The sequence below is a fragment of the Macaca fascicularis genome, chromosome X (genome assembly GCF_037993035.2).
Source record: "Macaca fascicularis isolate 582-1 chromosome X, T2T-MFA8v1.1".
In the NCBI taxonomy this organism is placed as follows: Eukaryota; Metazoa; Chordata; class Mammalia; order Primates; family Cercopithecidae; genus Macaca; species Macaca fascicularis.
Genome location: NC_088395.1, coordinates 77,917,988 through 77,943,980, shown reverse-complemented (window position 1 = coordinate 77,943,980; position 25,993 = coordinate 77,917,988). Strand labels below are relative to the sequence as shown.

Here is a 25,993-nt window from a genome sequence, read left to right as displayed (position 1 = left end):
TTTGGTTTTTTGTCTTTTCTGGGTGATGGATATAGAGGAGCAACACTGGATAACATCAAATCTCTCCAAGTGTAAACAAGTCAGGTGTTTGAGAATCATTCTTACTTTATTGTCTTACTTTGAATGTACTGGGAATGTGGTCTTTTTTTTTTATAACAAGTTTCCAAACACTTAAGGAAAAAAAATACTCACTAGCCATGTATTAAGGACCTATTATGTTTAAAGACCTAGATTACATGCTTCAAAAAAGACAAAGACTGGTTAGACCAGGATCCAATCCCCAGCAGGCTCCCAGGCTATAGGGGAGACCAAATAGTACACAATTAGTCGTAATACAGGCAGAATAAAATGAATAGTGCTATGGGAGGACAGAGGAATAAATTACTCCAGGTTTACAGGGAGGCTGGGTGCGGTGGCTTGCGTCTGTAATCCAGTACTTTGGGAGGCTAAGGTGGGAGGATCCCTTGAGCCCAGGAGTTCAAGACTAGCCTGGGCAACATGGCAAAACCCCATCTCTAATAAAAATACAAGAATTAACTGGGCGTGGTGGCGCATGCCAGTAGTCACAGCCATTGAGGAAGCTGAGGCTGGGGAGGATGGTTATAACGCCTGGGAGGCGAGGATGCAGTGATCACCCCACTGCACCCATTCTGGGTGACAGAGTGAAACCCTGTCTCAAAAACAGACAAAACACGTTTATAGGGAGGCTATGTGAGGGTTTACCAAGGGAGGTGGAATTAGACCTGGGCCTCAAAGACAAAGTGGAAAGGGTTGGGAAGCCACAGATGTAGGGGTGGGAAGTGCAAGGCTGAGATTTTTCCAACCAAGGGGTGGTAGGCTCAGATCTATTTCTTTAGGGAGACAATCCCCAGAACAATATGAAGAATAGTGAGTGGGAGTAGGCCTGGAAGCCTGGAGATTGGTGGAAGGAGTATGGCTAAGAGGTTCTATGGACCTCAATGGGGACTGTGGGGATAGGGAAGGGAAAAAAAGATAGATTCAAAGTAAATTTCAGGCATTTTGAAGGTCAAGGCTGCAGGATCTGATGAATCATTAGAAGTAAAGGTTCTTGGGGGGTGGCTCACGCCTGTAATCCCAGCACTTTGAGAGGCAGAGCCGGGTGAATCACTTGAGGTCAGGAGTTTGAGACCAGCCTGGCCAACATGGCGAAACCCCATCTCTACAAAAATACAAAAATTAGCTGGGCATGGTGGCAGGTGTCTGTAATCCCAGCTACTTGGGAGGCTGAGGCAGAATTGCTTGAACCTGGGAGGCGGAGGTTGTAGTGAGCTGAGAGCATGCCACTGCACTCCATCCTGGGTGACAGAGTGAGACTCCGTCTCAAAAAATAATAATAATAATAATAATAATAACAATAAAAGGTAAAGGCTATAAAGGTTATGGGAAAGGGAAGAATTGAGCGTGAACCCCAGGTTTCTAGCCTTGATGACTGGGAGAGTGAGATGCCTTTAACCAAGATGGGTAGCACAGGCCGGGCGCGGTGGCTCATGCCTCTAATCCCAGCACTTTGGGAGGCCGAGGCGGGCGGATCACAAGGTCAAGAGATCGAGACCATCCTGGCTAACATGGTGAAACTCCGTCTCTACTGAAAATACAAAGAATTAGCCAGGCGTGGTGGCAGGCACCTGTAGTCCCAGCTACTGGGGTTGGGGGGGGGGCGCTGAGGCAGGAGAATGGCGTGAACCCGGAAGGCGGAGCTTGCAGTGAGCTGAGATCTGGCCACTGCACTCCAGCCTGGGCGACAGAGCGAGACTGCGTCTCAAAAACAAAACAAAACAAAAAAAGATGGGTAGCACAGGGACAAGTTTTTTTGTTTTGGTTTTTGTTTTTTTTTCAGACAGAGTCTTGCTCTGTTGCCAGGCTGGAGTGCAGTGGCGCGATGTCGGCTCACTGCAACCTCCGCCTCCCGGATTCAAGCGATTCTCCTGCCTCAGCCTCCCGAGTAGCTGCAACTACAGGTGCGCACCACCATGCCCAGCTAATTTTTGTATTTTTAGTAGAGACAGGGTTTCACCATGTTGGCCAGGATGGTCTTGATCTCTTGACCTCATGATCTGCCTGCCTCGGCCTCCCAAAGTGGTGGGATTACAGGCATGAGCCACCACGCCCAGCCAAGTGTTTTTGTTTGTTTGTTTGTTTGTTTTTAGGGGTGTGTGTGTGTGTGTGTGTGTGTGTTCTGTCAGGGATAGGAGAAGATTGCTAATAAGTTGAGATTTTTATCACATTGGTTTTGAGACTCCATTGAAACACCCTTGTGGTGCACCATGCAACATGGCACGCAGAGAGAACACCCAGATTGAGTTTCTAATCATAGGTCTGCCATAAAACCTTGGGCAAGACAACCTTTTTGAGCCTCACCTAAAAAATGAGTTCATGTTCTGCCCTGACTTTCTCACAGAAGTGTTGAGAAGGTCAGATGAGACAACAGACACAAAAGAGCAAATATTGATGCTACGTGTTACTGTATGTAGTAGGCAGTTAGAAATTCAAGTCTGAGGCTTAGGAGAGAGATGAGGTGTTAATTTAGAAGTCATCTGCAGAGCTTCTCACTGAAGCTCTGGGAGTAAACAAGGTCACTTGGGAAAATAGAGTGAAGAGAGAAGAGGACAAAAAACCCAAACATAGTACTTTGGAGAATGTCTCCAGTTAACCAGAGAAAGGCACTGAGAGGGAGAGACCAGAGAAGTAGGAGGAGTCCCAAATCTGCCAGACGCCAAAGACATAACCACCTGATGAAAAACTGTCCTTACAGTCCAGGCCAGGATGAAGTCTTTTTTTTTTTTTTTTAAGACGGAGTCTCGCTCTGTTGCCCAGGCTGGAGTGCAATGGCCGGATCTCAGCTCACTGCAAGCCCCGCCTCCCGGGTTCACGCCATTCTCCTGCCTCAGCCTCCCGAGTAGCTGGGAGTACAGGCGCCCGCCACCTCGCCCGGCTAATTTTTTTTGTATTTTAGTAGAGACGGGGTTTCACCGTGTTAGCCAGGATGGTCTCGATCTCCTGAACTCGTGATCCGCCCGTCTCGGCCTCCCAAAGTGCTGGGATTACAGGCTTGAGCCACCGCGCCCAGCCAGGATGAAGTCTTAAATTGACCTTCTCCTTCTCCCATTCACAACAGGGCGCCAAACTATCCACTTCCTCTTACCTCCTTCCCTTGTTGAAACAGAGAAGGGCCTGATGTCATTTGTTCAACTAGATATCTACTCTGTGCAGAGCCTCTTGTTACTCACTGTGAATACAAACATGAATAAGAACCTGGGGTTGGCTGGCACAGTGGTTCATGCCTGTAATCCCAGCACTGTGGGAGACCAAGGTGGGTGGATCATTTGAGGTCAGGAGTTCGCGACCAGCGTGGTCAACATGGTGAAATCCCGCCTCTACTAAAAATATAGAAATTAGCTGGGCATGGTGGCAGGCCCCTGTCGTCCCAGCTACTCCGGAGGCTGAGGCAGGGGAATTGATTGAACCTGGGAGGCAGAGGTTACAGTGAGTTGAGATCGCACCACTGCACTCCAGCCTGGGTGACAGAGCGAGACTCTGTCTCAAAAAATAAAACCAAACAACAGCAACAACAACAAAAACCTGGGGTCTACTCTTGAGAAGTTCCTAGTCTGATAGGGAAGACCAGGGCTGGGACTGGGTGAGGCAACTGAGGCACCTAGGGTGAAAAATGTAAGGGTACTTGCTCTCAGGGTCACATATGTACAGGGTGGGCATTTGTATGACCCTGAGAGGGAGTGCCTCCTTACATTTGCATTCTAGGTGCCTTGACTGCCTCACCCTAGTCCTGACCCTGGGAAAGACTCACATGTCAATAAAATAGCCAAGGTAGAATGTAATTGTTTCTCACTCTCTCCCAGGAAATCAAGAAAGATTACAGAGGTGGCCGGGTGCAGTGGCTCATGCCTGTAATTGAGACCAGCCTGGCCAACAAGGTGAAAACTCTTCTCTACTAAAAATACAAAAATTAGCTGGACCTGGTGGCGGGCACCTATAATCTCAGCTACTTGGGAGGCTAAGGCAGGAGAATCACTTGAACCCGGGAGGTGGAGGTTGCCACTCACTCCAGCCTGGGCGACAGAATGTGACTCCATCTAAAAAAAATAAAAAAGAAAAAAAGAGAGGCCGGGAGTGGTGGCTCATGCCTGTAATCCCAACACTTTGGGAGGCCGAGGTAGGCAGATCACAAGATCGGAAGTTCGAGACCAGCCTGGCCAAAATAGTGAAACCCCGTCTCTACTGAAAATACAAAAAATTAGCCAGGCGTGCTGGCGGGCATCTGTAATCCCAGCTACTCGGGAGGCTGAGGCAGGAGAATCACCTGAGCCTGGGAGGCAGAGGTGGCAGTGAGCCTAGATCGCGCCATTGGACTCCAGCCTGGGTGACAGTGTGAAACTCCGTTTCAGAAAGAAAGAAAGGAAGGAAGGAAGGAAGGAAGGAGGCCAGGTGCAGTGGCTCACGCCTGTATTCCCAGCACGAAAGAAAGAAGGAAAGAAAGAAAGAAAGGAAGAAAGGAAAGAAAGAAAGAAAGAAAGAAAGAAAGAAAGAAAGAAAGAAAGAAAGAAAGAAAGAAAGAAAGAAAGAAAGAAAGAAAGAAAGAAAGAAAGGCAGGCCAGGCACAGTGGCTCACGCCTGTATTCCCAGCACTTTGGGAGGCAAGGCAGGTGGATTATGAGGTCAGGAGATCAAGACCATCCTGGCTAACACGGTGAAACCTTGCCTCTACTAAAAATACAAAAAATTAGCCGGGCATGGTGGCAGGCGCCCGTAGTCTCAGCTACTCTGGAGGCTGAGGCAGGAGAATGGCGTGAACCCAGGAGGCAGAGCTTGTAGTGAGCTGAGATCGTGCCACTGCACTCCAGCCTGGGTGACAGAGCGAGACTCCATCTCAAAAAAGAAAGGAAAGAAAGAAGGAAGGAAGGAAGGAAGGAAGGAAGGAAGGAAGGAAGGAAGGAAGGAAGGAAGGAAGGAAAGAAAAAGAAATGGTTAGTGCTTTGCCTTTGGCATCCACCAGATGTGAATTCCAGTTCCCCGGCTCAGCCCTTTCTTTCCTGTGTGACCAAGGCAAGTTACTTAACCTACTTGAACCTTGATTTCCTTGTCTCTAAAATGGGAACAATACGGAGCTTGCCTCAGTGACAGTGAGGATTAAAGGAGGTAATGTTTAGCGCAGTGCCTGGCATGGAGCAAGTGTTTTAATCCAAGTTCACTCTCCTCCACATTTTCAGTTAGATTCTGGCAAGGCCTGAAGGAAAGCAGCAGTGGCAATGGGGATGCTGAGGAGAAAAGGGATTTGAGAAAGATTTGAGAAGCAGAATTACCAGAACTTGTTTGTCAGTTAATTGATTATATTTTAGTGTGAATGAGTTCTCCCAGGTATCTGCATTTCAAGACAATTATCTCTAACTGAGGAATGAAAGGCTTTGTCCTTTGAAGAAAGCTGGAGCAGAAACAGAAAGGGATTAGGGGAGACTGAGGGAAAATAAAGTGTGTTTGGGACCCCTAAGGTGGAGGGAGAGAAAGGGCGACAGTTTCAACAGCTTATCTTGACTTAGGCCAAACGAGGGTAAGGGGTTCCAAATAACTGTCTCTCCACATCTTCCCTGTACTCCCCAAGTTGCCTCCCTTCCCAGGGATGGACAATTTCTGGATCCTGCTCCGGGTAGACCTCCTGAGAAGGGCCCTCTCCCCACAAAACTGCCCTTCCTTGCCTGAGTGCAGGGCAGCCCCTTCCTCAACTTTCACCATTTCTTTCTCTTAACCTTAGGGGTCCTGTACAAACATGTTGTTTTCCAGCACGTTAGTACTTAGGGATATTTTAATATCATACTGAGCTCCCCACCCCACATGCCCTGAAACACTTCCTAAAGCAGCATAGAGTTGTTACTTTGTCTTTTTCGTTTGTTTGTTTTTGTGTTTGCTTTTTTTTGAGAGGGAGTCTTGCTCGGTCACCCAGGCTGGAGTGTAGTGGTGCCATCTCGTCTCACTGCAACCTCCGCCTCCCGGGTTCAAGCGATTCTTCCGTCTCAGCCTCCTGAGTAGCTGGGATTACAGGCATGTGCCATCACGCTTGGCTAATTGTTGTATTTTTCGTAGGGACGGGGTTTTGCCATGTTGGCCAGGCTGGTCTGGAACTCCTGCCCTCAAGCAATCCACCCGCCTCGGCTTCCCAAAGTGTAGGGATTACAGGTGTGAGCCACCATGCCCAGCTAGAGTGGTTACTTTGGAATAGAGGAAACAGCACAGGTTTTGGATTAGAATGGGACTAGGTTTTAATTCTAGCTCTGCAGTGCAACCTTTGGACATATTACTTAACTTCTCTGAGTCTCCATTTCCTCATCTACAAGTAGGGGGATAATAATAGCTACCTTGCCAGTATACATGTCAGTGCTTAATTCAGCACCAAGTCTGGCACATATTAGGTGCTCCATAGTATGGTGCCCCTGGCCCACCTAAGTCATTTCTAAGCCTGGTCATAAAGTTTCAGACCATATTATGATTGGGAAACATCCTTTTCATTAAAACTACATTAAGAGTTAAGGCACTTGGCCAAGCACGGTGGCTCACGCCTGTAATCCCAGCACTTTGGGAGGCCGAGGCAGGCAGATTATCTGAGGTCAGGAGTTGGAGACCAGCCTGGCCAACATGGTGAAACCCCATCTCTACAAAAAAAATACAAAAATTAGCCTGGCGTGGTGGCACATGCCTGTAATCCCAGCTACTCGGGAGGTTGAGGCAGGAGAATCGCTTGAAACTGGGAGATGGAGGTTGCAGTAAGCCAAGATCACACCATTGCACTCCAGCCTGGGTGACAGAGCAAGATTCCGTTTCAAAAAAAAAAAAAAATGGGCACACCCCTCACAGCCATCCTCCCACATACATGTGAATGTGGTCATATGTGTCAACACAATGATACATATGCATGCAAACATACAGACTTGCTTGCTTAAGCACACGCACATGACAATGGACAGTTAGATAGTCAAGAAAACATGTTAGGCCAGGCACGGTGGCTCACGCCTGTAATACCAGCACTTTGGGAGGCTGAGGAGGGAGGATCACTGGAGCTAGGAGTTTGGGGTTGCAGTGAGCTATGATGGCACCACTGCACTCCAGCCTGGGCAATAGAGTGAGACCCTGTCTTTAAAAAAAAAAAAAAAAAGCAAGCATGCTAATTAGGTGAGAAAGAGTTTAACTCAGTGTTTGAGAGAGTTGGTGAATAGCTGGAGAAGCAGTGAAGATGGCAAGATGAAATAATAACTGCAAATCCTTGTGTAGGACTTACTATCGACCAGGCCTTGTTTGAAGTGCTTTATATATAATGAACACATTTAGTCCTTACTACAGCCCTGTGACACAGGTAGTCATGCTTTACAGATGAGGAAACTAAGGCCTAGAGTGGCCAAGTAACATGGTCAAACTCACACAGGTAGGAAGGAAACAATTTTTTTTTTTTTTATTTTTTTGAGACGGAGTTTCACTCTTGTTACCCAGGCTGGAATGCAACAGCGCGATCTTGGCTCACTGCAACCTCTGCCTCACGGGCTTAAGCTATTCTCCTGCCCCAGCCTTCCCGAGTAGCTAGGATTACAGGCATGCGCCACCACACCTGGCTAATTTTGTATTTTTAGTAGAGACAGGGTTTCTCCATGTTGGTCAGGCTGGTCTCGAACTACTGACCTCAGGCGATCTGCCCACCTCAGCCTCCCAAAGTACTGAGATTACAGGTGTGTGCCACTGCACCTGGCCAACAATGCTCTTAATCACTATGCGACACTGACTTTTCACAGGGGCTTCAGTTGTGGTGAAAAAAATGGAGAACAGTTGGTCACCATCGTATGTAAATTACCCTTTCTCCTTGAAGTCCACTTTCAAATAATTCTGGTTTTTCTTCCATAGTTCACTGTCAACTTTAACACATCTGTTTGTGTAAAGGTCTGCCCTGATCTGGATCTCCTGAAGACCTCTACAGTCCATCCATGATCATGAGTACAGAATTGCCTGTTAATCTAGTAGGCACTTAACTTTTATGTCAGAAGGGCTTCTACACGTGATACTGGAGTCCAGACTCCTGTGCAAACCTGCATGCATTTCTATGAGAGTCTTCACTGACCAGCCCCGACCTGCTTTGCCAGTCTCATCTCCTACTGCAACCACCCCACTCCCCATTCCATCATTTTCTGCTCTAGTCACAGTGAACACACTCTACTCTCTCAAGACTCTGAACCTTTGCACATGCCTATGTCTTCTTCCCTGCTGCCCTGAATTCCACAGGCTACTAAGCACCTACTATGTGGTAAGCTTATGCAAGTGATTACCACACAATGGTTTCTTTCTTTTCCTCTCTCTTTTCCTTCCCTTTCTTTCTCTCTCCCTTTCTTTCCTTCCTTCCCTCCTTCCTTCCCTCCCTCCCTCCCTCCCTCCCTCCCTCCCTCCCTCCCTCCCTCCCTCCCTCCCTCCCTCCCTCCCTCCCTTCCTTCCTTCCTTCCTTCCTTCCTTCCTTCCTTCCTTCCTTCCTTCCTTCCTTCCTTCCTTCCTTCTGATGGAGTCTTGCTCTGTCAGCCAGGATGGAGTACAATAGCATGATCTTAGGTCACTGCAACTTCCGCCTCCCGGGTTGAAGCAATTCTCCTGTCTCAGCCTCCCGAGTACCTGGGATGACAGGCACGTGCCACCACACCCAGCTGATTTTTCTATTTTTAGTAGACACAGGGTTAAACCATGTTGGCCAGGCTGGTCTCCAATTCCTGGCCTCAGGGGATCCACCTGCCTAGGCCTTGCAAAGTGCTGGGATTACAGACGTGAGCCACTGCGCCTGGCCTCTTTCTTTTTTTAAGACACAGATTTTATGAGCTAATCTTTCTTCCCTCCCTCCTTTCCTTCCTTCCTTCCTTCCTTCCTTCCTTCCTTCCTTCCTTCCTTCCTTCCTTCCTTCTTTCCTTCCTTCCTTCCTTCCTTCTTTTTGTTCAGTCTCACTCTGTCACCCAGGCTGGAGTACAGTGGCACGATCTCGGCTTACTGCAGCCTCTGCCTCCCAGGTTCAACTGATTCTCTTGCCTCAGCCTCCTGGGTAGCTGGGACTACAGGTCCCCACTGCCACGCCTGCCTAATTTTTGTATTTTTAATAGAGACAGGGTTTTGCCATATTGACCAGGCTGGTCTTGAACTCCTGGCCTCAACAGATCCGCCTGCCTCAGCCTCCCAAAGTGCTGGGATTACAGGCATGAGTCACTGTGCCTGGCCTGTGTGCTTTTCTTTTTTTTGTGTGTGTGGTGGTGGTGGTGGTGGTGGTATTTTTTAGAGACGGGGTCTCACTGTGTAGCCCAGGCTGGTCTCCAAGCGATCCTCCCACCTCATCCTCTCGAGCAGCTAGGATTACAGGTGTGAGTCGCCGCACCTGGCACCACATAATGGGATAAGTGCTCTTATCACATATACCACAGTCATACTGTGGGAATTCAGAGTGGAGGGGAAGACTCGTTCTTTCCGAGGGACTTGGTCAGTGGGGAGAGAAGAGGTGACAGCTTCACAGAGGAAATGACGTTTGAGATGAGTTTTGAATGATTAGGAGTTTTCTAGTCAAAGGAGGGAAAGGAAACCTCAAATTACCTTTGGCTCTTCCACACCCCACAACTCAGACATGAAGTCCTGTTGTAGGTTCTACATCCAAAATGTCTCTCACACCTGTCTCTTCTTCATATTTCTCTGCCATTGTCCTAGTTCTATAGGCCCCACTTGGGCTATTGCAATAGCTCCATAGCTGGTCTTTTTTTTTTTTTTTTTTTTTTTTGAGACGGAGTCTCGCTCTGCCACCCAGGTTGGAGTGCAGTGGCCGGATCTCAGCTCACTGCAAGCTCCGCCTCCTGGGTTCACGCCATTCTCCTGCCTCAGCCTCCTGAGTAGCTGGGACTACAGGCGCCCGCCACCTCGCCCGGCTAGTTTTTTGTATTTTTTAGTAGAGACGGGGTTTCACAGTGTCAGCCAGGATGGTCTCGATCTCCTGACCTCGTGATCCGCCCGTCTCGGCCTCCCAAAGTGCTGGGATTACAGGCTTGAGCCACCGCGCCCGGCTTTTTTTTTTTTTTTTTTTTTTTTAAGACAGGGTCTCACTATGTTGACCAGACTAGTCTCAAACTCTTGGGTTCAATGAATCCTTCCACCTCAGCCTCCCAAGTAGGTGGGACCACAGGTGTGCCACTGCACCTGGCAGTACCTGGTCAATCTGTCTCAGTCTTCAATCCCCGATCCAGTCTCCATGCAGCTGCAGACTGACCTTCCAAACACACAAGTTTGAAGGTATCACTCCCATCATACCTTTTCTTTTCTTTTTTTGAGACAGAATCTCGCTCTGTCACCAAGGTTGGAGTGCAGTAGCATGATCTCGGCTCACTGCTACTTCTGCCTTCCGGGTTCAAGCGATTCTCATGCCTCAGCCTCCCAAGTAGCTGAGATTACAGGTGCCTGCCACCACACGGGGCTAATTTTTGTATTTTTGGTAGAGATGGGGTTTCACCATGTTGGCCAGGCTGGTCTCAAACTCCTAACTTCAAGTGATCCACCTGCTTCGGCCTCCCAAAGTGCTGGGATTACAGGCATGAGCCACCGAGTCTGACTTTTTTTTTTTTTTTTTTTTTTTTTTGTGATAGAGCCTCACTTACTCTGTCGCCCAGGCTGGAGTGCCGCGGCATGATCTTGGCTTACTGCAACCTCCACCTCCCGGATTCAAGCAATTCTCCCGCCTCAGCCTCCTGAGTAGCTGGGACTATAGGCATGTGCCACCATGCCTGGCTAATTTTTGTATTTTTAGCAGAGACAGGGTTTCATCATGTTGGCCAGGATGGTCTCGAACTCCTGGCTCCGAGTGATCTGCCTGCTTTGGCTTCCCAAATTGCTGGGATTACAGGCATGAGCCACTGTGTCCAGCCAACTCCTGTCATATCTGTAGGGTATTTTTTGTCTGTTTTATTTGCCCTTTGCTGGAATGTCCCAATCCATTCTCCATTTGACCCTGTACATTCTCCCTGGCCTACTCCAGGAATCAACAGGAGCTCAGTTTCGTACGATTGTATAGCCCCTTCTGCACCATAGGCCAGGTCTGGCATTTAAGTACTGTGGAGTCAGTAAATGGAGCAAACATTCCCCTCTAGCCCCCACTGTGTGCACCCAGGCTATCTGATTGAACATCTGAACCAGTTTGTGGTTGCCATGCCAATTCTCTATGGATACCGCAGCTTGCTTTCAAATCCCAACTCAGCTGGCTGGAGGCCTTGATTACTCTCCTAGTTCATCTGCCTCTATTCCTTTGCCCCCCAGCTCCTGGCGTCTCTGTGCATAGACACCTCTAAAAGATCATAGACATTCTTAAAAGGACCAGTTCCATGAGATACAGCATGCAAGAGCTTCCTGTTACTAGGCCTTTTCTGCCTCCTGATCAGACCCCTTGAATATTGATCCTTAAATGAATCATGCTCAGGTTTGCAACCTCTCTTGGACTTTGCTGTTTGGACTGGTGTCCACTCCTTGGGGGAGCCAACACTATTATTGCCAAATCGTTTTAACTAGCTTCAGCCTACCTGAACCAGCCTCACTCCTTTCTGGCTCAATGAGAATTCTAGCATGTCGTAAGGCCATGGTCTCAGTGCTTACGATACTATCTTATCTTACTTTACCGTTAGTTCATAACCAGCTTTTGAACACATCTTGTCTGATTCTCACACAAGTTCTGTGAAAGAGGTAGAGAGGTTATTATTAACTCTCTATTGGAGATGAGGAAACAGACCTGGAGAGGGTAAATATCACGTGTCCAAGGGGACAGAGCTCATCAGTGGAGAACAAGGTCTCCTAATTCCAATGTCCTCTTCAAAACCCAGGTCACTCAGTACATTGAATTTCTACTGTGTGGCAGAGAGCATGCCTCATTTGCCTCTATGTCTCTCTCTTATACTCTTTGTGACAGAGCCTGATTTGAAAAGTCAGTCTTGGAGTCAGTCTAACTCTGCCTCCTACCTCCCTGAGACATTGTGTCCACCATCTGCCCTCAAGGTTCCTTGGGCCTGCTCCTACCTGGTTCATGGGACCCAAGAATCCTGTGTCTCCCACTTGGGCTGTAACACCCTGCCTGATAGCTTTATTGTCCCACCACTGCCCCCTGGAGAGGAAAGCCTTGATCTAGAGTTGGAGTCTCTTTCCAAGGGGGATTGGTAGAATCTTACAAGAGAAACCACATTTCTGATGTGATGGTGGGGTTAGCATTTCTCAATGCGGAGAGGGCATGAGGTTCCCTGCTTCCGCCCAGGACCAGGATGGAATTTTCAAAAGAAAATATTTCTTCTGATGGCATGTTGTATGGAGAGGGGATGTGTTTGTTGTATTGCTGTGGGTGAAGAGAATGGATTTCGATAATAAGAAAAGGAATCTTTTCCACCGTGAGGGGGTGGGGACCTCTCCTCTGATGGAACATAATGTCAGTTTCTAAGGGGAAAGGAAATTTCTTGTAGGAAAGGAATGTTCCTCTTTTAAGGCCGAGGAAGCTCTCTCTCAGGGATTGCTAAGTGTGGTGGAAAGGAATACTTACTCTCTCCTTTCTTTCAATTTTTTAAAAATAGAGATAGGGATAGGGTCTTGCTATGCTGTCCAGGCTAGTCTTGAACTCCTGACCTCATGCAATCCTCTTGCCTCGGCCTCTAAAGGTCTCCTTTCCTTCCCTCCTTCCCTTCCTCCCTTCCTCCCTTCCTTCCTTCCTTCCTTCCTTCCTTCCTTCCTTCCTTCCTTCCTTCCTTCCTTCCTTCCTTTGTTTCTGTCTTGACAGGGTCTCACTCTCTGGTCCAGGCTGGAGTGCAGTGGCATGATCACGGCTGACTGCAGCTTCAACCTCCTCCTGGGCTCAAGTTATCCTCCCACCTCAGCCTCTGAAATAGCTTGGGACTACAGGCACATGCCACCACATCTGACTAATTTTTTTTTTTTTTGTAGAGATGGGGTCTCTCTATGTTGCTCAGACTGGTCTCAAACTCATGGGCTCAAGTGATTCTCTCTCCCTGGCCTTCCAAACTGCTGGGACTACAGCCACCACATCCAGCCTTCCTTTTTTTTTTTTTCTAAAGGAGAAATCTCAAATAAGGAAAACTTCCATGCTTTCTCTCTGAAGAGGAAAAACTGTTTCAAGGGAGAAAAATTCATGTGAGATTGTGTCTGATTTTCTCTCCCTTTCTGATATCCAGCACTTCCTACATGGAGTCCACATACTCTCAGAGGGAGTGACAAATAATTTCTCCTGTTTGGAGGTGAGGAAGCTGAGGAGGCAAACTTGCCATGGGGGAAACTTTTACTCTGAGAGGCTATTTGTGGGGGCAGTGACTTTGAGGAAACCCCCGTGAGGCTGCAGGAAGATGATGCGTTGTTACTTGGGGAAGTCTTTTAGGAATCCCAGAAGCACAGAGTGTTGAAGGATGCTGAGAGATGTGCTGGGCCAGTTCTCCTTTGCTCATAAGGAAGCTGAGGCTCGGGGAAGGGAATGCCTTGCTGCTAAGTGACAGCCCCAGGACTCCAGCGCAGCTTTTCCAAGTCTCAACCTGGGGCTTTTCCTGCCACAGCTGACAGGGAAGGGTGATGCTGGTGAGGAAACTGCTGCTGTGAAACGTTTGACCTGTGTGGAGGCATCTCTGGAGTGGGAAGCATTGATTCCTGAGATAAGGAAACTGGGAAAGAGGATGGAATTAGGGGCTATGTCCAGAGGAAAGGGGCCAGGGTCATCGTGCAACCCAACAGGTGGACTGTGGGACATCAGCTTGTAGGGGATGCTGAGTTTGGAGGGAGTAAGGAGATAGTTCTCCAGGTGTGTGGGGAAGGGGCTCTCACCGAGGTGCCCAGGGAATGTGTGCCACTCTCTGGGGCATGAGAAATTTCCCAATCATTTCTTGTCTCTTCAGAGGGAGTTGTCATTTTTAATCTTTTCAAAATCAGAGGAAGGAGGTATGTACATTAAATCCCAATAAAGCTGTTATTAGACAACGAAAAAGACAAGAACCACAACAAAAACAACAGGGCGGAATGGCTCCGCGGCTGGCTCTGCAGCCCAGAAGTGTAGTGGTTCCTCATTTGCAGCTTCAGCTACTCAAGTAACTACTTCTTTTGCCCTATTCCTTTCTTAATCAGTAAAAACCCAAGGCCAGCTCATCCTGGGGGAGGTCAGAGGTTGCAGGAGAAAGAACTTGACAAACACACGAGCCACCTCTTCATTTACTGTAAAATCCTGTTTAATGTGTAACATTTCAGGCAGAGAGAGGCCTTGGGGACTAGAGGAAGAGGCGGCCCTGACCAACCCCCGCTCCAACTTATCTGCCTGCTTCTCCCTCCCTAACTCCCTCACCCCAGACACCTCCTCCTTTTCCTTGTGGCCAGCAAGCACTGTTCCTCCTTTACTAGTGCTCGCCACCCTCCCTTCTCCACCCACATGTCCACAGTACCCCCGCCCTCCGCTCCACTTACCCGCATCCCTCCCAGCTGATGTGACTCCAGAAACAGGGTATCTGACAGCACAGGGTTAAGATTAGTTTCATAATTGGAGACGCTGTCGGAGCATCCCATCTCTTGTCCCCAATGGTCCCAGAGAGAGGGAGAGGGAAGAGGGAAGGGTGCAGGCAACAAGGGCAGCCCACACTCCCAGTAACCTTGAGCACTGGCATAGGTGGCCTCCAACTCCCCACCCCTCCAGCTCCTCAAATGGAAGGCCCTGGGAGGAAGGGAAGTAGCCAGGGAAGGAAGGTTTTGATCGAGTAATCCCCAGCAGGCAGAGGCCTGTGCACCGGCAGGGGAGAAGGAGGGGCTCGCCCAGGGCAGGGTCGGGGGCGGGATGGGAGGTTGCCTGGTACGTGGCATCAGCAGGCCGAGCAGCGGTCGCTCTTCTCAGCCAGCCCGGCCCCGGTGCCAGGGCTGCGGCGCAGTATGTCTTTCAGGGAACCATCCTGCTCGCTCAGCAGCTTGTTGATCTCGTTCTGCTTGTATTCAGGTGAGAGGCGGTGGCCGAAGCCCGAGCCCTTGCGGGAGGGTGGATTGGAGCGGCGCTGGGCTCGGCGGGCACAGGCCCGGATGATGAGGTACACCACCTCGGCCACATTGAGGATGATGCAGATGCCGGAGGCGGCTAGCATGAAGACGGTGAAGACGGTTTTCTCAGTGGGGCGGGACACGAAGCAGTCCACTGTGTTGGGGCAGGGGTAGACGTCGCACTTGACCAGCCGCACCATGGCATAGCCAGGGTAGAGCAGATAAAAGACATACATGAAGACGGCCTCGAACAATAGCCGGAACACCACGCTGATGACATAGGTCCACCACAGTGTCCCTGAGATGTGGACTTTGTGCCTCTTCACCTCCTCCAGGTGTAGGGGGTCCCCATGGCCCTCAAGCCGTAGCATTTTCTTCTCTATGTGTTGCTGGTGAGCCACGTGCATGGCCACGAGGAGAGCTGGGGTGGAAACTAGGATGAGCTGCAGGGACCACAGCCGCACATGGGAGATGGGGAAGAACTGGTCATAGCAGACGCTGTTGCAGCCAGGCTGGAGTGTGTTGCAGATGAAAGAAGACTTCTCATCACCCCACACACTCTCTGCAGCCACCACCAGCACCATAATTCTGAAGATGAAGATGACCGAGAGCCATACTCGTCCAATGGCAGTAGAATGCCGGTTCACGCCACTGAGCAAGGTGTACAAACCTGTCCAGTTCATCCTGCCTCATTCACACCTGCAAAACACCAGCCATGAAGCAAGCTGTCAGAAAGCTGGGGTGGAAAGTCGGGCGCCATAGCACTGCCTGTGCACTCCCCCCACCCAACTCTTCCAAGAGCCAGTAGCAGGAAAGGAAGGATGGTCATGACTTTCCTCGTCACCCCATCCCCTTGCCAGCTTCTCCTCCTCCTCACTCACTTGACTTGACCTCCCTGAGCCCCATCCCCCTTCTTTGCTTTCATCCAACATTCTTTTCTCGCCAGCCCCTTTCTTTGCCAAGCCCGTCTTGTTCCGATATCAGCCATCCCCTATGGCTCCCTGTTCCCTAGCTCCTTAACTCCAGACCTGGGGCAAACTCAACAAAGCCCTCTTACCTTGGGGAGCGCCTATCCCTGAGGCCACCCAGACAGGTCCCCTATGGTCTCATGTCTGTGCAGGGGGAGTGGTCCCTGGGCTCCGCGCCTGCGTCCCAATTCATCACCGCCCGGTGCTGGGGAGTCATATGCTGCTTTATACCCAGTGTCTGCACAATGAGACCTTTGTGGGGCTCTGAACAACGCCCTTTAGAATTCAGATCAAACGCCCTGACTTCCGCCCACCCTACACACAGAGCACTTGTGTCCCAGCGCCGGACACCCAGCCTGCACCCACCTGTTCTGTGCCCGCCCGGTCCATCGCCGCACCCGCCCCATAGCCCCACCAGAAGAATGGCCACGCGGGGGAGGGAGATAAAACTCAGGCAGGTGGATGTGAAGAGGGGACCTCAGGGGACCCGGAGGCTCTGGGCTGAGGCCCTTCCCCATGGCCCCATCAGAAGTTTAAGGTCAGCAGGATTTTCCCTGAGGCTTAGATCCCCTCCGGAATATGGAGAGGAAAGAGAGCTCATTTATCAAGCCAGGAACTGTGCTGAGTGTTGTTCCACACCTTTTTTCTTTCGACCCATTTAGGAAGCCTGTTATCCCATTTTCCAGATGAAGAAGCTGAAGCTCAGGTAAGTAACTCCTTAAGGTCACACTGTTACAAAGCGGTAGTATAAGTAGGATGAAACAATGTATCTGAGACAGAAGTCTTTCTACAGCAGGCTCCTTGTGCTTCTGCAGACAGTGTCCGTAGAAAGCAAAGGCTAACCATTAAAAAAAAAAAAAAAAAAAAAACGGCCGGGCGCAGTGGCTCACGCCTGTAATCCCAGCACTTTGGGAGGCCGAGGCGGACGGATCACAAGATCAGGAAATCAAGACCATCCTGGCTAACAAGGTGAAACCCTGTCTCTACTGAAAATACAAAAAATTAGCCGGACGTGATGGGACGAGCCTGTAGTCCCAGCTACTCGGGAGGCTGAGGCAGGAGAATCACTTGAACCCAGGAGGCCGAGGTTGCAGTGAGCCAAGATTGCACCACTGAACTCCAGCCTGGGCGACAGAGTGAGTGAGACTCTATCACAAAAACAAACAAACAAAAAAGCAAAGGCGAATGTTAACCATAAAGGCACAAGAAGTATGGAAGCTGTCAATCCGTGAGCACATTCCAACTCCAGTGTCATGGAGCAAACCCTGGCCGTCTCTCTTTGAGTTTCAGGAAAGGGAACTCATGCAGGGGGTGGTCAAGTGGGCACACGGTGAGCATAAGCCAGAAAGAGAAAGCAAAAGGTCACTGAGCAGGCCGGGCGCCGTGGCACATGCCTGTAATCCCAGCACTTTGGGAGTCTGCAGCGGGTGGATCATTTGAGGTCAGGAGTTCGAGACCAGCCTGGCCAACATGGTGAAACCCCGTCTCTACTAAAAATACAAAAATTAGCCGGGCGTGGTGGTATACACCTGTAATCCCAGCTACTCAGGAGGCTGAGGCAGGAGAATTGCTTGAACCTGGGCAGCGGAGGTTGCAGTGAGCCAAGATCATGCCATTGTACTCCAGCTTGGGTGACAGAGCATGATTCCATCTCAAAAAAAAAAAAAAAAAAAAAAAAAAAAAAAAAAGTCACTGAGCAAACAGAGGGTCAGGAGATAGGCTGTGACTCTTACCTATAGTCACATAGCTTTAGGTTTGGATTCTGGTTCTTCACTTGATGTGACCTTGGGCTAGCTACTAAACTTCTCCGAGCCTGCTTGTTCATCTGTAAATGAGGTTAATACCCAGGGTTATTGTGAGATTCAACGAGGCAATCTGCAAAAGTTCTTAGCCCAGCTCCAGGATCATAGTTGGTGACCAAAGGGGTTAAGAATCTTCTCAGGGGCCGGGCACAGAGGCTCACATCTGTAATCCCAGCACTTTGGGAGGTTGAAGTGGGCAGGTCACTTGAGGTCCAGAGTTTGAGACCACCCTGGCCAACATAGTGAAACTCCATCTCTACTGAAAATACAAAAATTTAGCCGCGTGTGGTGGTGCATGCCTGTAATCCCAGCTGCTGGGTGGGAGAATCACTGGAACCCCGGAGACGGAGGTTGCCGTGAGCCAAGATTGCACCACTGCACTCCAGTCTGGGCGACAGAGCAAGACTCCATCTCAAAAAAAAAAAAAAAAAAAAAAAAAAAAAAAAATTCTTCTCGGGAAGAGAAAACAAAGTTGCCTTGGGGGAGTAAATGGTCTGCCAAACCCAAGATCTCTCCTTTTTCTCCCTAATGCTGTGGGGGTTTTTTTTGTTTGTTTGTTTTTTGTTTTTTTTAAGAGGATGGGAACAAGGTCTGGCTATATCACCCAGGCTAGAGTGCAGTGGCACAATCACTGCTCACTGCAGCCTTGACCTCCTGGGCTCCAGCGATCCTCCCACCTCAGCCTCTCAATTAGCTGGGACCACAGGTATGTGTGTCACCATGCCCAGCGAATTTTTCTTTTTTTTTTTTTTTGTAGAGGTCGGGGGCTCGCTATGTTGCCCAGGCTGGTCTTGAACTCCTGGGCTCAAGCAATCTTCCCACTTTTGCCTCCCAAAGTGTTGGGATTATAGGCGTGAGCGACCTTGAGCAGCCCCCGATGCTGTTGTTGACCTATAGGGTCTGTCTGAGACCAGCCCCCAACCCCAAGTGCATATTGTAACCTCGTGGTTTCAGGAGCTTGCCAGTTGCTCTAGGGAGGAAATTCTCCTCCATCCCTTAGGCAGGCTAAGAAGGCTTCTCCCATCTCTTGCCACTTCTGCCATTAAGTTGCAAGGAGATCATACTAGCAGCAGGAAACTGAATGTGAGGAGGACACGCAGGGCTGGACCATAGGAGATGCAGTGATCCCTGGAGTCATTTCCTGACCCCAATGCATGCTCCACAGCAGAGCAAGTGGTTGTAGAAGAAGCCTCATATTCAGCCCTGGGTGGTCCTCTATGCTGTAGAGGAAAGGGGTGGGGTAACAGCAACTGCGAAAGTTGGGAAATGGGATGAAAGAATCAGGGGAAAGAAGGACAGTCCACAGGACATAGATTACTTCTCAGAACAAGGTTTCTTTATCTAACTAACTAAATAAATAGCCTTAGTGAGTTCATGTCATGTGCCAACCAGCATGGGGAAGCAGGGATATGGGTGCCCTTTCTCCCAAGCCTAGGATTCTACATGCAAAGCTGTTGCACTAGGCATCACAGCTAGCCATAAAGAAATGCTTCAGAGGTTGGGCACGGTGGCTCATGCCTGTAATCCCAACGCTTTGGGAGGCCAAGGTGGGCAGATCACGAGGTCAGCAGATCGAGGCCAACATGGTGAAACCCCGACTCTACTAAAATTAGAAAAATTAGCTGGGCATGGTGGCACGCACCTGTAATCCCAGCTACTCGGGAAGCTGAGGCAGGAGAATCGCTTGAACCCAGGAGGCGAAGATTGCAGTGAGCCGAGATTGCACCACTGCACTCCAGCCTGGTGACAGAGTGAGACTCCGTCTCAAAAAAAAAAAAAAAGAAAGAAAAGAAAAAAGAAATGTTTCAGGTGGTGAGATGTGTTACACTCTAGAACAGGTGGCCAGAGAATTATTAATAACTGGTTGGGTGCAGGGGCTCACGCCTGCAATCCCAGCACTTTGGGAGGCTTAGGCGGGCAGATCACTGAGGGATTTGAGTCCAGCCTGACCAACATGGTGAAACCCCGTCTCTACTAAAAATTAGCTGGGTGTGGTGGCGGGCACCTGTTATCCCAGCTACTCAGGAGGCTGAGGCAGGAGAATTGCTTGAACCCAGGAGGCAGAGGTTGCAGTGAGTGGAGATCCCGCCACTGAACTCCAGCCTGGGGGAAAGAGTGAGACTCTGTCTTGGGAAAACAAAACAAAACAAAAAACCTAGGCCAGGTGCAGTGGCTCACGCCTGGAATCCCAGCACTTTGGGAGGCTGAGGTGGGTGGATTGCTTGAGCCCAGGAGTTTGAGACCATCATGGGCAATATAGCAAGACCCCTGTCTCTATTGTATTTAAAAAAAGAAAAGTCTGGGTGCGGTGGCTCTCGCCTGTAATCCCAGCACTTTGGGAGGTTGAGGCGGGTGGAAAACGAGGTCAGGAGATCGAAACCATCCTGGCTAACATGGTGAAACCCCGTCTCTACTAAAAATACAAAAAATTAGCCGGGCGTGGTGGCAGGTGCCTGTAGTCCCAGCTATTCGGGAGGCTGAGGCAGGAGAATGGCGTGAACCCGGGAGGCGGAGCTTGCAGTGAGCAGATTGTGCCACTGCACTCCACCCTGGGTGACAGAGTGAGACTCCGCCTCAAAAAAAAAAATAGAAAAGAAAAACCAAAAAAAAGGCCAGGCACAGTGGCTCACACTTGTAATCCCAGCACTTTGGGAGGCCGAGACTGGTGGATTACCTGAGGTCAGGAGTTCGAGACCAGCCTGACCAACATGGTGAAACCTCGTCTCTACTAAAAATACAAAAATTAGCTGGGCGTGGTGGCGCATGCCTGTAGTTCCAGCTACTCAGGAGGCTGAGTCAGGAGAATCACTTGAACCCGGGAGGCAGATGTTGTAGTGAGCCGAGATCATGCCACTGCACTCCAGCCTGGGTGACAGAATGAGACTCTGTCTCTTAAAAAAAAAAATAATAATAAAATAAACAATAATAATAATAATAATAATAGGCCGGGCGCGGTGGCTCACGCCTGTAATCCCAGCACTTTGGGAGGCCGAGGCGGGCGGATCACAAGGTCAGGAGATCGAGACCACGGTGAAACCCCGTCTCTACTAAAAATACAAAAAATTAGCCGGGCGCGGTTGTGGGCGCCTGTAGTCCCAGCTACTCGGGAGGCTGAGGCAGGAGAATGGCGTGAACCCGGGAGGCGGAGCTTGCAGTGAGCTGAGATCGCGCCACTGCACTCCAGCCCAGGCGACACAGCGAGACTCCGTCTCAAAAAAAAAAAAATAATAATAATAATAATAATAATAAAAGAATAACCTGGCCAGGTTCTTTTTTTTTGAGATGGAGTCTCACTCTGTCACTCAGGCTGGAGTGCAGTGGTGTGATCTCGGCTCACTGCAAGCTCTGCCTCCTGGGTTCACGCCATTCTCCTGCCTCAGCCTCCCGAGTAGCTGGGACTACAGGCACGTGCCACCACGCCCAGCTTTTTTTTTTTTTTTTTTTTGTATTTTTAGTAGAGACGGGGTTTCACCGTGTTAGCCAGGATGGTCTCGATCTCCTGACCTCGTGATCCACCTGCCTCGACCTCTCAAAGTGCTGGGATTACAAGTGTGAGTCACCACGCCTGGCCCCTGGCCAGGTTATTCTTAGGCAACACAGGGAGACCCCTGTCTCTTAAAAAAAAAAAAAATTAAAAGGAGGCTGAGGTGGGAGTATCGCTTGAGTCCAGGAGTTCAAGACCAGCCATAGGCAACATAGTGAGACCCCATCTCTACAAAAAAAGAAACACAAAGGCCGGGCGCGGTGGCTCAAGCCTGTAATCCCAGCACTTTGGGAGGCCGAGACGGGTGGATCACGAGGTCAGGAGATCGAGACCATCCTGGCTAACACGGTGAAAACCCGTCTCTACTAAAAAATACAAAAAACTAGCCGGGCGAGATGGCGGGCGCCTGTAGTCCCAGCTACTCGGGAGGATGAGGCAGGAGAATGGCGTAAACCCCGGAGGCGGAGCTTGCAGTGAGCTGAGATCCGGCCACTGCACTCCAGCCCGGGCGACACAGCGAGACTCCGTCTCAAAAAAAAAAAAAAAAAAAAAAAAAAGAAACACAAAAATTATCCAGGCATGGTGGCTGGTGCCATTCACCCATAGTCCTAGCTACTCGAGAAGCTGAGGCAGGAGGATCTCTTGAGTCCAGGAGGTCGAGGCTGCAGTGAGCTTCAATTGTGCCAACTGCATTCCAGCCTGTCTCAGAAAATAATAATAAGACCTCCCAACACTGTAGCATTTTTATTAAAAAAAAATTATTGAGTATCTGTTATATGCCAGGCCCCTGCACATGCACTCTCGTTTAATCCTCAAAAAAACTTTTTGAGGTAAGTTTTGATTTATCCTCGTGTCACAGATGAGCAAACTGAGGCAAAGAAAGGTGAAAGGACTTATCTAAGAGTCACATAGTCAGTTAAGTGATAGAGCTGGGATTTGAGCCAGATCAAGCTGACTCTAGAACACACACTGTTTTTTTTTTTGTTTTTTTTTGAGAGCGAGTCTTGCTCTGTCACCCAGGCCGGAGTGCAGTGGCGTGATCTCGGCTCACTACAAGCTCCGCCTCCCGGGTTCATGTCATTCTCCTGCCTCACCTCCTGAGTAGCTAGGACTACAGGTGCCCGCCACCACACCTGGCTAATTTTTTGTATTTTTAGTAGAGATGGGGTTTCACCATGTTAGCCAGGATGGTCTCGATCTCCTGACCTCGTGATCCGCCCACCTTGGCCTCCCAAAGTGCTGGAATTATAGGTGTGAGCCACTGCGCCTGGCCACATACTTTTTTTTTTTTGAGACGGGGTCTCACTCTGTAGCCCAAGCTGAAGTGCAGTGGCACGATCTCGGCTCCATGCAAGCTCTGCCTCCCGGGTTCACGTGATTCTCACAGAGCACATACTTTTTCCCATAAGCTCTACTTGGCTACAAGTATAACTTTACTTTCTGTGGGTATTTTTTAGGAACAGGGAGATTAAAAAAAAAAAAAGAAGGAACAGGGAGGGAGATTTGAAACTGCTATGTCCTATTTTCTTTTAGCCCCTTCTCTCCTTTCCTATCAATTGACAACTCTTTCCTTTCTTTTCTTTCTTTCTTTCTTTCTTTTTTTTTTTTTTGAGATGAGTCTTGCTCTGTTACCCAGGCTGGAGTGCAGTGGTGTGATCTCAGCTCACTGCAACCTCCGCCTCCCAGGTTCAAACGATTCTCCTGCCTCAGCCTCCTGAGTAGCTGGGACTACAGGCGCCCGCCACCGCGCCCGGCTAATTTTTTGTATTTTTAGTAGAGACGGGGTTTCACTGTGGTCTCGATCTCCTGACCTTGTGATCCGCCCGCCTCGGCCTCCCAAAGTGCTGGGATTACAGGCTTGAGCCACCGCGCCCGGCCCAGCTCTTTTTTTTCTAAGGTACTTTTGTTGTAGCAATTGACAACTCTTTCCCTCTCCTTCTGTCCCAGGATTTTTTGCTGCCTCTTGATTTGGTCTGCTTTTCCCTTTCCTTACCTTTCTTGGGCTGCTTTCTCAAACTGCAAAGCAAACCTTAGCTGTTCTCTTTTTTCTGCCCTTCAGGGGTGTGCCACAGACATCCTGGCCACCCCTGAGTTTCTAGGTTCTTGTAACTCTCCGCCTCTTTTCTTCTTGAGGCTTCTGGGACATAGCCAGTAGCTCCCTGTGGGGCCTCTAAGGACCCTTGTCTGGGTGCTGTGATCTCAATTTTTGCTGTTCCCTGTGGAAGGAGAACTGATCCCTATGTCAACATCAATGCCTCAAGGATTTCATTCTAAAAACATCCAGGGGAGTGACCTGATTTTGAAATCCAAACTGTTTTTGTGACTTTGGGTTAAAGTCCAGGTATTGATATCCTCGGTGTTGCTGCAGGTGTGTTTTGCTCTCATGTTTAATTAGACAGGACTTCTCTGGCCTCGTCAGGCTCTGGCCCTAATTTAGATTTGGCCAAATTTAGATTTGCCCTAGCACCCAAGCACAGTGCAAAATCAGGTGATCTCACTTAGTCCTTACAACAGTCCTGTAATATTATCCCCATTTTTCAGACAAGGAAGTTGAGGCTCAGAGACGTTAAGTAATTTGCCTCAACGGCAATTGCACTGCTGCTAAATGGTAGAATCAAGTTCCAAGTTTATTTTCTTGCCTCAAAGTATTTGTATATAGTGCTGCTTATGGCGGCCTCTCTTCCTTTAAGGAGTTTGCATTCTAACTGAGACCAGGCCTACTATTCAAAAACCTATACACTTTCCTGCGTGTGCTGGCACGTACACACACATACACACACGCGCGCGCGTGCACACACACATTCGTCTAGTCTGTCTCTGTCTCTGTTTCTGCCCTCACCTCCTCCCTATCCTTCCAACTACAGGAAAATCCTTGTGATGTGGGGTTTGGGGAAGAGGGACGGGCTGGGATGGATGGGGTTACATTCAGCCTGCGACTCCATGCTCCCTCCCCCATTTCACAGGCAGTCACTCGTCAGGAAGGGACATGGGGTTTTCTTTGAGATTTACTTAGGAATTTCTGGCTGCCTTCATCAGTTTGGTGTGGCTAAGGCCAAACTCCTCCAGCTCTCTTCCCCTTCCCCTGCTTCTCTCTCTTGCCTCCGTCCTGTGGTTCTACAGTATCTCAGTCACTGGACTTAGCCTCTCCACCCTGCCATACGTATTCCGTGGCCAGGCTTGGGTCAGGTCCAGTCTAGCTCATTCCAATTTGTTCTTTCCCCCTCTCTGCTGCGGTCTTTTCGGAGAGCTTCTGCTCATGCCAGCTCCCTTCCCCATTGTTTGGACGCTACTCCCTTACTCTTCCATCACCCACCTGATTTCCTGTTGCTCTCTGCTTGGGTTATTATAACAGCTGCCATTTATGGAGTGCCCCCTGTGTGTATAGTCACAGACTCTCACGCGCACAACAACCCCGTCAGCCAGGAGCTATTGTCTGCAACTCACAGGTGAGGCAATGAGGGCTAACAGAAGCTGAGTAACTTACTACACAGGTGGTAAGCAAGTGCTGCGAGTAGGAAAGAGTAGGAATCGTATTGGCCCCTCACCCAAGCCTGGGTCCCTTTTCCATTGGCAGGCTGCATTCTAATCTATACTTCTCTCCATTAAAACCCCTCTTGTCTGTATTCTCCTCTCCTCATCTCGTTTTCTAAGTTTACACATTCTGCTGTGCCATTCCCAACAGCTGCAAAACTTTCAAACAGCTGGGGAACACCTCTCCTTTAGATCTCCAAACCGGCCGGGCATGGTGGCTCACACCTGTAATCCCAGCACTTTGGGAGGCCGAAGCGGGCAGATCACCTGAGTTCGGGAGTTTGAGACCAGCCTGACCAACATGGAGAAACCCTGTCTCTACTAAAGATACGAAATTAGCCAGGCATGGTGGGGCATGCCTGTCATCCCAGCTACTCGGGAGGCTCAGGCAGGAGAATCGCTTGAACCCAGGAGGCGGAGGTTGCGGTGAGCCAAGATTGCGCCATTGCACCTCAGCTTGGGCAACAAGAGTGAAACTCTGTCTCAAAAAAAAAAAAAAAGAAAAAAAAAAATCTCCAAACCATCAATTACTCCAAGTTCAGCTTGAGTCTGTCCGCCTCCTTCAAGAAAGTGGAAACACACGCTCCCAAATCCTTGGCCCTGTTGGCTAGCCCTCTGCAGCCCGCTGAACACGCTTTATTCATCCACTCGCAGCACCGTGTTGGGTGCATGCCTGGTTTGCCTTGTAATCAAGGAAGGAAAACAGCACCTGGCAGTGCCCAACATTCCCACTAAACCCTAACCCTGTGCGGCAGGAAATGTCTCAGAGAGACAAACTTGGCCACCTTGCACCTAGGGGGTCCCTCAAGTCTTCCTGCGAATCTGACCCTATGGAAATAGGGGAATCTTTGGCTGAAGGAAAAAAAGTGAGAGGAGAAGCAACACCGAACTTGGAAAGAGGCTGCAGAGAGAGGCTAAGCAAGCCTGGCACCTGGTAGGAGGGGCCTCACCCCAGCTTCAGAAGGAACCATGGAAGGGACCTAAGTGACTGAAGGCGGAGGTCAATAGAAGGCAAGACCCGGCCCCTATTTCCGGCCCCCTGTGCCACATCAGCCCTCCCTGGCCCACCTCCCTCAGCCCCCAGTCTCCTCACCTCCCTGTCACTGCCACACCTGGCTGCTGCTGCCCTTTCCCAGAGAATGTCT

At 49.6% G+C, this 25,993-nt stretch overlaps 1 protein-coding gene across 3 annotated transcripts; it reads right to left on the bottom strand.

Annotated features, from left to right (window-relative positions):
* Positions 1 to 14,255: 14,255 nt before the first annotated feature.
* GJB1 (gap junction protein beta 1) lies at positions 14,256 to 25,993 on the bottom strand. Of its 3 annotated transcripts, XM_045383368.3 has the most exons (3): positions 25,942 to 25,993; positions 17,765 to 17,856; positions 14,256 to 15,762 (listed from the first exon to the last, which is right to left on the bottom strand). In XM_045383368.3, the coding sequence occupies exon 3, from the start codon at positions 15,744 to 15,746 to the stop codon at positions 14,895 to 14,897; it is 852 nt and encodes a 283-aa protein (XP_045239303.1). In that variant the 5' UTR covers positions 15,747 to 15,762; positions 17,765 to 17,856; positions 25,942 to 25,993; the 3' UTR covers positions 14,256 to 14,894. The 3 variants fall into 3 exon arrangements, with proteins under 3 accessions (XP_045239303.1, XP_045239302.1, XP_005595749.1); XM_045383367.3 differs by lacking the exon at positions 17,765 to 17,856; XM_005595692.5 differs by lacking the exons at positions 17,765 to 17,856; positions 25,942 to 25,993 and adding an exon at positions 16,121 to 16,232.

Excerpts from the sequence above, each read along its gene's own strand:
- GJB1 (XM_045383368.3), bottom strand. The coding sequence starts at position 15,746 with ATGAACTGGACAGGTTTGTACACCTTGCTCAGTGGCGTGAACCGGCAT.